Source organism: Saccopteryx leptura, chromosome 2 (genome assembly GCF_036850995.1).
Source record: "Saccopteryx leptura isolate mSacLep1 chromosome 2, mSacLep1_pri_phased_curated, whole genome shotgun sequence".
In the NCBI taxonomy this organism is placed as follows: Eukaryota; Metazoa; Chordata; class Mammalia; order Chiroptera; family Emballonuridae; genus Saccopteryx; species Saccopteryx leptura.
In genome coordinates, this window is record NC_089504.1 from 316,270,364 (window position 1) to 316,281,923 (window position 11,560).

General features: G+C 40.2%; 1 protein-coding gene across 1 annotated transcript; it reads right to left on the bottom strand.

Annotated features, from left to right (window-relative positions):
* Window positions 1–988: 988 nt before the first annotated feature.
* Window positions 989–1,974, bottom strand: OR9A2 (olfactory receptor family 9 subfamily A member 2). Its single transcript, XM_066366200.1, has one exon. The coding sequence runs from the start codon at window positions 1,972–1,974 to the stop codon at window positions 1,030–1,032; it is 945 nt and encodes a 314-aa protein (XP_066222297.1). The 3' UTR covers window positions 989–1,029.
* Window positions 1,975–11,560: the final 9,586 nt, after the last annotated feature.

Genomic DNA, 11,560 nt, shown 5'->3' on the forward strand with positions numbered 1-11,560 from the left:
GATAGGTATTTGATACATAAAAATCAATCAAATAATATAAAAGTAATATTCAATGTCTGCTGAAAAAAATTTGCTCATGTTCATGGAAAAAAGTAACAGAGAGGTTAAGATCAAACTTTGGAGTCAAAGGAACCTGAGTCAGATTATATTTCTGTTCGGTTTTGAGAATTATTAATAATATTAATAAGACATTCAGATATTTAAAAGTAGGCACAAAGAAAATAAATATCTGTGGTAGTATACAAGGGATAGAAGTTTTCATTACATACCACTCCCTTCTTATTACTTATCTTCTAATAAGAAATATTAGTATAAAACAAAAAATGTAATATTTTCATTTTCATGACATACAGCAATATTTATGCCTCATTAAGTATGGATACAGAAAAGTACTTGTTGGAGATAAAAGTCTTGTGGTACACTGTTTGAAAATTGCTATTCTAGATGACTGGTTCTCCGACAAAGTGTATATAACACTATATTTACTTTGCATTAGTAATGGGGCCGGGATAATATGATACACACCCAGAGAGAGAAGACCATGGGATTTTCAAAATGCATAAGGCTATCTTGTCAAAAAATTGCACAAAAATATAGAAGACAAAGCAACTGCTAATGAAGAAACAAAGTGAGTGTCTCTCCCTTTGTACTCTGATTGTGCCAACTCTCACCACCCTCCACTTCCTACCTCCCCCAGGAAATCCATTTTCAGAAACAATTTATAAGCAAATTATTTGGGCTAAGAGAACTCTACACAAAAGTATGCATTTCCTTTCTTTAGCCCCTCCCTCACCACAAGGGTATGCTTCTTTGAGTTCATCGGTAGGAACAAGGAGAAACTGAGTCTGAGACTCCAGTGGGCAGAGCATGGGTTTCATTGCTACCTGCCTCGTCTGCTTCCATGGTGTGATCGAGAGTGGCACGCACTATTTGAGTTTTGTAACAATGATAACGGTAACAGAGTTGGGTTTTCCTAAGTTACTAAATAATACATAGGGGAGATCATGCTGCCTAAAACTAAGAGAAGAGTTAATCCTTGAAAAGCTGACAGTAGCGTTTCATTCCATCCCGAAGCGCTTCTTTGACTTTGTCATTCCGGAGGGTGAAGATGAAAGGGTTCAGGAAAGGGGTTAACACAGAAATCAGCAGGGAAACTATCTTATTGTACTCGGCTGCCTGCTTTTGGTTGGGTTTCACGTAGAGAAACAGGCAGCTACCATAGCCAATCACAACAAAGGTGAAGTGGGAGGCACATGTGGAGAAGGCTTTCCTCTGGCCAGAGGCGGTGGGGATCTTGAGGATGGTGGAGATGATGTAGGTGTAGGAGACAACCGTTGGTGCCAGAGAACCAATGATAATGAACACAGCCATTAAAAAAAGAACGAACTCTGTGAGAAGAGTGTCATTACAGGATAGCTTGAGCAGTTGTCCTCGGTCACAATAAAAATGGTCTAGCTGATTTGATTTGCAGAAGGTAAGCTGAAATGTGGCATAGACTGGCCAGATTTCAGAAAGGAACCCAAACATCCAGGATACAATTACCACCCAGTTACAGGCGTGGCTGTTCATAATGATGCTGTACCTCAGAGGGTTACAGACAGCTACGTAACGGTCCACAGCCATCGCTCCCAGCAATGCGAACTCTGTGGTCCCCAAAGCAAGGTACAGGAAGAGCTGGGCGGCACATCCAGCCAGAGATATGGTCTGCATCCCAGGGAGCAGCAACCCCCAGAGCATGACGGGGACGATAACGGATGTGGTCAGGGCCTCCAAGGCAGAGAGGTGGCCAAGGAAAAAGTACATGGGAGACTGCAGACGTTTATCAACACAGACAATCACGATGATGACCGTGTTCCCCATTAATGTCACTGAGTAGAAGAAGAAGAATGTAGCAAAAAGAATATGATGTATTTCCTGGGAGCCAGGGAAGCCAAGGAGATAAAATTCAGTGGCACTAGAGTGATTGATCATCATTTAGTCCTGTTTCTACTCCTTGTGAAACACAGATATCAAAAGAGAGATAACACTGCCCCACATGGTCCTGCTCTCAAGAGAAAAGGAAGACAGATTAAAATGAGAAACGATTTTCTCCTGATGATCCTGTGAGTTGCTACTACTACTGTGCTCTGCACAAACCCAGACCTCAATGTTGCCTCAACTGGAACTCAAAGGTAGCTGTGTGGAATGGGTGAGGACAGCTTCTCCTCTACTGGTGTGAAGGAAACCTTCCTTGTTGTGTCCCCCACCCCCCCACTGGGTGTGCCTTCTCACAGTGGACAGAGGCCACAACATTTAAAACTGCTTAGTTGTGAAGCTGAATCAATCAGCACCTAACAGTGCTGGGATTGTCCTGTTTCCTCTTAGGTTCACTGTAGCAGATGATATAATGGCATTGCAGGTGATGATCACACCTGAAAGCTTGAACCCCAGCCCTCATCCATACCGGTACTACAAAGGCCCCCCTGGGGCCAGCAGAAAAGCCACAGAGGGCCCAAGAAGAGATCTCTGCTTTCCCCTGGATCTTGTAAGCTCCACAGTACAAAGCAGCAAGACCTCCAAATGGGGACTCCAGAGCTTGGGATAATGTCCCAGAGCTGACTCATTCTTCTCTAATTCCATTTTCTGTCCAAAGTCTTGGGAGAAAAGAAAGATGGCACCTAGCACTGGCAAAAATAGATCCTAGGCCATCGGCTTCTTAGGATGCCTGGATCTCACCTAGGATGCTGTCCATCCCATTACTTAAATGCCGTCTCCTCAGAGGGCTCTTTCCAATGACCCTGCCCACAATAGGAAGGACATGATCAGCCTCAGACCCTTGTTTTCTTCATAGCCCTTACTCCCTGATATTATCTTGTGTGTTTCATCTTTGACTTCGTTCCTTCATTTCGTGTAAAACAAGTGCAGCAGTGAACAAACCAAAATCCCTTCCCTGTAGAGCTCATATTCATGTAGGGGTGAGGGCTACACCATACACAAAACAAGTAAGCAAAAATACATACAAGGTGCCAGTTTATTAATCATGCCATAATAAAAATTAAGTAAGGAAGAAAGAGGGAGAGAAAGTTTATTTTTATTTATTCATTGTTCATCTATGACATTAGAATATAACTCCATGAGGGCAAGGATATGTAAAATATGTAATATAATATAATTAATATAATACACTGTATAATATAATATAATAATATAATATAATATAATTAATATAATATAATATAATATAATATAATATAATATAATATAATATAATATAATATACCCTTGAGCCAGATAAGTAGTGCTAAAATTCTTTTGGAGATAATACGTATATGGACATATGCTATGTGACAAAATGGCACGTGGCCCTGGCCAGGGCTGCTTAGACACGGCCCTGAACCCCTCTCTTCCTGGTCTCCCTTCCTGCCCCACAGCAACGTTTCCCCTTCTTCCCTTCCCCTTCTGTTGCACCCTCCCTGGTATCACTGTGGCTCACTCACTGATGGACAGTCAAGGTCGGAACTGTTGGGAGCACTGAGTGGCCTCTTTCCCACAGTCCCTGCATAACCAGCCTGAGATGAGGAGAGATGAGGGAGAAGGACCCCAACTGACATCAGGGAGCGGGGTCTATCCCCAGCTGTGAGCGGGTCAGAGGAGGACTGAATGCGGCCTCTGCTGTACACAGGGGACTCGCCAATGAACTATCTGCCCGCTGCTCCCCCAGCCACCTCTCAGGCTCCAGGTATCCTGTGTTAGCAGCCAGACCCAGCACATCCCACCTACTGTCTCCTCCATGGAGCAGGAGCCTGAGAACACGCTCACCTCTACGGAAGGGCTTCACCTCCATGTCTAATGCTCACCAGGGCTTGGCTGAGGCTAACTCCTGTCTGGCTCCCACTGAGCCACGCACAGGGGCCAGAGCAGCTTGCTGAGCTCCCAGCGCTTGATGAAAAAGGAAACTGTCCTCCGGGAGGAGCATAGGGGAAAGCCCCAAAATAACAGTGTTATGGGGAGCTGAGGGTCTCTCCCTCTCTCCCCTCCTCCCTGGGGACTTAGGCATTGAGACACCTGTTCTTAATGAGCCCAGGTTCATGGTGTCCCCAAGCAACCAGTCTGGGGAGAGCAGAACAAACTTTTAGTTATGCCCATTTTGTCCAATTAAATTTCAAAACTTTTTAAAGTTTTTGTTTAATGGGAAAAAATGAAATCCCACCAATCAAAGGCTTCTGAGTTCCAGGGCCTTCTCCAACGCCCCATGGCTAGGTGTCCAGAGGACATCCCAAACTCAAGCAGATCATCCCTTCTGCCCTTCATCCAAGGCTGTCCCTGGGTTCTAGTAGCTATTCGGAGCCAAAGCCAGCCCCCACTTCCCAATAAGAGACACCACACTGACTCTAAAACATACACCAGTATCCAAAAGAGCCTTTATACTGGTCTCAGTCAAAGCCTTAACTGCATCAACCCCCTCCCCATAAAGCCTGGTGTCTCCTTCACTCATTTTATAGGGGTTCCTCACCCTGTTCCAGAACACTATATTCAACCCCACTCTCTGATATCGTCCCAGGTCTCCACTCTTCCGAACATATGTGCATCTGCACGCACTTGAGCAAATTCTTCCAGCCAGTCATTTCAATAGCCTGCCCCTGAGGAGCCCCAGCTGAGCACTTGAACATGGGGAATGCAGAAGGAGAGCCCAGTGCAAGCAGTTATATTTACAACCTGGAACTACTGATGAAAATGCAAATTGGAAATCTGCTCGGTACTGGAGGGAGACAGAGAAAGCGAGAGGTGCAAAACATTGATCTGGATTTTGGGTTTCGTTTCAAGTATGGCAGTCAACTTTGCAAATATCAAGTGGTGCGGAGAGACATACGTTAAGAATCTTCCTTCCAATTCCTCAAATTACCCAAGTCTTACCAGAATGCCACATAACCAAATTTCCCAAGTACATTATCTGCATATTCTTTTCAACAAAATGCTGTGAGAATCGGTTTTGTGCACTTTTCTCTCTCAAGTAACAATCATAAAAGAAGTTCCCATATCAATACATATTGGCCCACTTCTTTTTAGCATAATAGCCCATCATATGGATGGTCCATTCTTTATTAGTTAGCCCTCCATTGATCAGTTTTATTTGTTGTGTCCATGTTTATTATGAAAACTGATGCTATAAATATGCTTTGACATTTATAAGTCCTTACACATTCATTTTGCTAGAATAAATCCCTACAGTTGGAATTTCTAGGTCAAAGGTAGAAATATCGTAGTCATTGCTTTTCATTGGCACCATTTTATACTCTGTAGATTTGTGGATTAATTTTCAAATCACTAAGATTATATGACAGAGCATTCTGGATTTCCTGACCCATGACCAACCAGAGGTAGCATCAAAATTTTATTTTAATCTGAAATCAAAGAGAACAAAAATAAGGTATCTTAAAAGAATAATCAGTTTAAAAATCTGAGGAAATGGAAAATCTTCTGAAAAAAAATAAAGTATCTTAAAAGAATAATCAGTTAAAAAAATATGAGGAAATGGAAAATCTTCTGAAAGATAAAAATTACTAAAACTGTGGAAAAAAATAAAGTGAAACTCTAAATATGTTAAATAAATGGATTCATAATTAATAACCTTCCAACAGAGAAAACTACTGGTTGACATAGTTTTACTGGTGTATTCTGTCAAATATTTAAGGAAGAACTAAGACCAATCCCTACAGAGTAGGGAAAACTGATCAATTCACCTAATGAGCCTAGAATTATCTTGATACAAAAGACATCACCAGAAACTAAACCTACAAACCTATATTCCTCATGAACATAGATGCAGAAATCGTTAATAAAGTTTTAGAAAAATCAAACCCACCAATATGTGAAGAGAATCATATGTCATAACAAGTGATAATTTTACTCTAGAAATGCAAAGTCAATCCAACACGAGGAGATTAATAGTACAATTCACTGTGTTAACAGAATTAAAGAGAAAAACCACATGGTCACTTCAACAAGGGAAGAAAGCGCGTTTGCAAAAATCAATATCTATTGGCCCTGGCCAGTTGGCTCAGCGGTAGAGCGTCGGCCTGGCATGTAAAAATCCTAGGTTCAATTCCCAGCCAGGGCACACAGGAGAAGAGCCCATCTGCTTCTCCACCCTTCCCCCTCTCCTTTCTCTCTATTTCTCTCTTCCCCTCCCACAGCCAAGGCTTCACTGAAGCAAACTTGGCCCGGGCACTGAGAATGGCTCATGGCCTCTGCCTCTGGTGCTAGAATGGCTCCAGTTGCAACGGAGCAATGCCCCATATGAGCAGAGCATCACCCCCTAGTGGGCATGCTGGGTGGATCCCAGTTGGGTGCATGTGGGAGTCTTTCTCTCTGCCTCCCCACTTCTCACTTCAAAAAAATACAAAAAAAAAAAAACCCCAAACCAACATCTATTGATTAAAAACTCTGATCAAACCAGGAACTAGAGAGTAATGGCGGGGTAGGAAGCGATACTGATAAATCTCCCCCAAAACTCAACAAGATCTTCAACCAGAAACAGAAAAACCTATACTTGGAGCCTCCAGATGCTTTGCAATACACCCGAAGGTATGGTCGAGTAAAAAATTGGCTCTCCAATCAGATACAAAGAACAAAAAAAAAACAGAGCCACAAGTAAAAGCTCCAAGAAGAACACAATAAAACCAAATTTAAACTGTGACAACAACAAAAAGAAAGAGGGGGAGAAGATGGAGATTAACAGTAGCAAAGGACGATGGAGTGCAAAAGTACTCACAAAATAGTTCACTACAATGAACAGGGTAGGGACCCTTTTCATTACTCAAAGGTAACCACCATTGAAAAAACCACCACAGAAGCACATGAGATAAAAAAGATAGCAACAGAGGAAAGATGTATGGAATACAACCAAATAAAAACAAAAGATAGAAAAACGAAAGAGAAGGATCAAACAAGACACAAAACTAACAGAAAGCAAGATATAAAATGGCAATAGGGAACTCACAAGTGTCAATAATTACACTAAATGTAAACAGATTAAACTCACCAATAAAGAGGCACAGAGTAGCAGAATGGATTAAAAAAGAAAATCCAACTGTATGCTGTCTACAGGAAACTCATCTAAGTAACAAGGATAAAAACAAATTCAAAGTGAAAGGCTGGAAAACAATACTCCAAGCAAATAACATCCAAAAAAAAGCAGGTGTAGCAATACTCATATCAGATAATGCTGACTACAAGACAGGAAAAGTACTCAGAGACAAAAATGGCCATTTTATAATGGCTAAGGGGACACTGAATCAAAAAGACATAACAATTCTTAATATATATGCACCAAACCAAGGAGCACCAAAATATATAAGACAGCTACTTATTGATCTTAAAACAAAAACTGACAAAAATACAATCATACTTGGAGACCTCAATACACTGCTGACGGCTCTAGATCGGTCATCCAAACAGAGAATCAACAAAGACATAGTGGCCTTAAACAAAACACTAGAGCACCTGGATATGATAGACATCTACAGGACATTTCATCTAAAAGTGACTGAGTATACATTTTTCTCCAGTGTACATGGATCATTCTCAAGAATTGACCATATGTTGGGCCACAAAAACAACATCAGCAAATTCAGAAAAATTGAAGTTGTACAAAGCATATTTTCTGATCATAAAGCCCTGAAACTAGAATTCAACTGCAAAAAAGAGGAAAAAAATCCCACAAAAATGTGGAAACTAAACAACATACTTTTAAAAAATGAATGGGTCAAAGAAGAAATAAGTGCAGAGATCAAAAGATATATACAGACTAATGAAAATGACAATACGACATATCAGAATCTATGGGATGCAGCAAAAGCAGTGATAAGAGGGAAGTTCATATCACTTCAGGCATATATGAACAAACAAGAGAGAGCCCAAGTGAACCACTTAACTTCCCACCTTAAGGAACTAGAAAAAGAAGAACAAAGAAAAACCCAAAACCAGCCGAAGAAAGGAGATAATAAAAATCAGAGCAGAAATAAATGAATGAGAGAACAGAAAAACTATAGAAAAAATTAATAGAACAAGGAGCTGGTTCTTTGAAAAGATCAACAAATTTGACAAACTCTTGGCAAGACTTACCAAGGAAAAAAGAGAAAGAACTCATATAAACAAAATCCAAAATGAAAGAGGAGAAATCACCACGGACACCGTAGATATACAAAGAATTATTGTAGAATACTATGAAAAACTTTATGCCACTAAATTCAACAACCTAGAAGAAATGGATAAATTCCTAGAACAATACAACCTTCCTAGACTGAGTCAAGAAGAAGCAGAAAGCCTAAACAGACCTATTAGTAGAGACGAAATAGAAAAAACCATTAAAAACCTCCCCAAAAATAAAAGTCCAGGCCCTGACGGCTATACCAGCGAATTTTATCAAACATTCAAAGAAGACTTGGTTCCTATTCTACTGAAAGTCTTCCAAAAAATTGAAGAAGAAGCAATACTTCCAAACACATTTTATGAGCCCAACATAACCCTCATACCAAAACCAGGCAAAGACTGCACAAAAAAAGAAAACTACAGACCAATATCTCTAATGAATACAGATGCTAAAATACTAAACAAAATACTAGCAAATAGAATACAACAACATATTAAAAAGATAATACATCATGATCAAGTGGGATTCATCCCAGAATCTCAAGGATGGTTCAACATACGTAAAACGGTTAACGTAATACACCATATCAACAAAACAAAGAACAAAAACCACATGATCTTATCAATAAACGCAGAAAAGGCTTTCGATAAAATACAACACAATTTTATGTTTAAGACTCTCAACAAAATGGGTATAGAAGGAAAATATCTCAACATGATAAAGGCCGTATATGATAAACCATCAGCTAACATCATATTAAATGGCACTAAACTGAAGGCTTTCCCCCTTAAATCAGAACAAGACAGGGTTGTCCACTCTCTCCACTCTTATTTAATGTGGTACTAGAGGTTCTAGCCAGAGCAATCAGACAAGACAAAGAAATAAAAGGCATCCATATCAGAAAAGAAGAAGTAAAGGTATCACTTTTTGCAGATGATATGATCCTATACATCGAAAACCCCAAAGAATCCACAAAAAGACTACTAGAAACAATAAGCCAATACAGTAAGGTCGCAGGATACAAAATTAACATACAGAAGTCAATAGCCTTTCTATATGCCAACAATGAAACAATTGAGAATGAACTCAAAAAAATAAAATACTTAGGAATAAACATAACAAAGAATGTAAAGGACTTATATAATGAAAACTATAAACCATTGTTAAGGGAAATCGAAAAAGATATAATGAGATGGAAGAATATACCTTGTTCTTCGCTAGGAAGAATAAATATAATCAAGATGGCTATATTACCCAAAGCAATATACAAATTTAATGCAATTCCCATCAAACTTCCAATGACATTTTTTAAAGAAATAGAGCAAAATATCATCAGATTTATATGGAACTATAAAAAACCCCGAATAGCCAAGCAATCCTAAAGAAAAAGAATGAAGCTGGGGGCATTACAATACCTGACTTCAAACTCTATTATAGGGCCACGACAATCAAAACAGCATGGTATTGGCAGAAAAATAGACACTCAGACCAATGGAACAGAATAGAAAGTCCAGAAATAAAACCACATATATATAGTCAAATAATTTTTGATAAAGGGGCCAACAACACACAATGGAGAAAAGAAAGGCCTCTTCAATAAATGGTGCTGGGAAAACTGGAAAGCCACATGCAAAAGAATGAAACTGGACTACAGTTTGTCCCCCTGTACAAAAATTAACTCAAAATGGATCAAAGATCTAAACATAAGACCTGAAACAATTAAGTGCATAGAAGAAGACATAGGTACTCAACTCATGGACCTTGGTTTTAAAGAGCATTTTATGAATTTGACTCCAATGGCAAGAGAAGTGAAGGCAAAAATTAATGAATGGGACTACAACAGACTAAGAAGTTTTTGCTCAGCAAGAGAAACTGATAACAAAATAAACAGAAAGCCAACTAAATGGGAAATGATATTTTCAAACAACAGCTCAGATAAGGGCCTAATATCCAAGATATACAAAGAACTCATAAAACTCAACAACAAACAAACAAACAATCCAATAAAAAAATGGGAAGAGGATATGAACAGACACTTCTCCCAGGAAGAAATACAAATGGCCAACAGATATATGAAAAGATGCTCATCTTCTTTAGCTATTAGAGAAATGCAAATCAAAACGGCAATGAGATACCACCTCACACCTGTTCGATTAGCTATTATTAGCAAGACAGGCAATAGCAAATGTTGGAGAGGCTGTGGAGAAAAAGGAACCCTCATCCACTGTTGGTGGGAATGTAAAGTAGTACAACCATTATGGAAGAAAGTATGGTGGTTCCTCAAAAAACTGAAAATAGAACTACCTTATGACCCAGCAATCCCTCTACTGGGTATATACCCCCAAAACTCAGAAACATTGATACGTAAAGACACATGCAGCCCCATGTTTATTGCAGCATTGTTCACAGTGGCCAGGACATGGAAACAACCAAAAAGCTCGTCAATAGATGACTGGATAAAGAAGATGTGGCACATTTACACTATGGAATACTACTCAGCCATAAGAAATGATGACATCGGAACATTTACAGCAAAATGGTGGGATCTTGATAACATGATACGAAGCAAAATAAGTAAATCAGAAAAAACCAGGAACTGCATTATTCCATACGTAGGTGAGACATAAAAGTGAAACTAAGAGACATTGATAAGAGTGTGGTGGTTATGGGGGGGAGGGGGTAATAGGAGAGGGAAAGGGGGAGGGGGAGGGGCACAAAGAAAACAAGATAGAAGGTGACAGAGGACAATCTGACTTTGGGTGATAGGTATGCAACATAATTGAACGACAAGATAACCTGGACTTGTTATCTTTGAATATATGTATCCTGATTTATTGATGTCACCCCATTAAAAAAATAAAATTATTAAAAAAAAAAAAACTAAAAAATAAATTTAAAAAAAAAAACAAAAAAAAAACAGCCCTGGCCGGTTGGCTCAGCGGTAGAGCGTCGGCCTAGCGTGCGGAGGACCCGGGTTCGATTCCCGGCCAGGGCACACAGGAGAAGCGCCCATTTGCTTTTCCACCCCTCCGCTGCACTTTCCTCTCTGTCTCTCTCTTCCCCTCCCGCAGCCAAGGCTCCATTGGAGCAAAGATGGCCCGGGCGCTGGGGATGGCTCTGTGGCCTCTGCCCCAGGCGCTAGAGTGGCTCTGGTCGCAATATGGCGACACCCAGGATGGGCAGAGCATCGCCCCCTGGTGGGCAGAGCGTCGCCCCATGGTGGGCGTGCCGGGTGGATCCCGGTCGGGCGCATGCGGGAGTCTGTCTGACTGTCTCTCCCTGTTTCCAGCTTCAGAAAAATTAAAAAAAAAAAAAAAAGAAAAATAAATTAAAAAAAAACAAACAAACCCAGGAACTAAGGTGATCTTCCTCAAACTGATAAATAGCACTGACCAAAAATCCTTTGCAGACATGTGCAGGTTTCCTACC

What these genes read in the sequence shown, in the direction of transcription:
- OR9A2 (XM_066366200.1), bottom strand. Translation starts at nt 1,974, where the DNA reads ATGATGATCAATCACTCTAGTGCCACTGAATTTTATCTCCTTGGCTTC.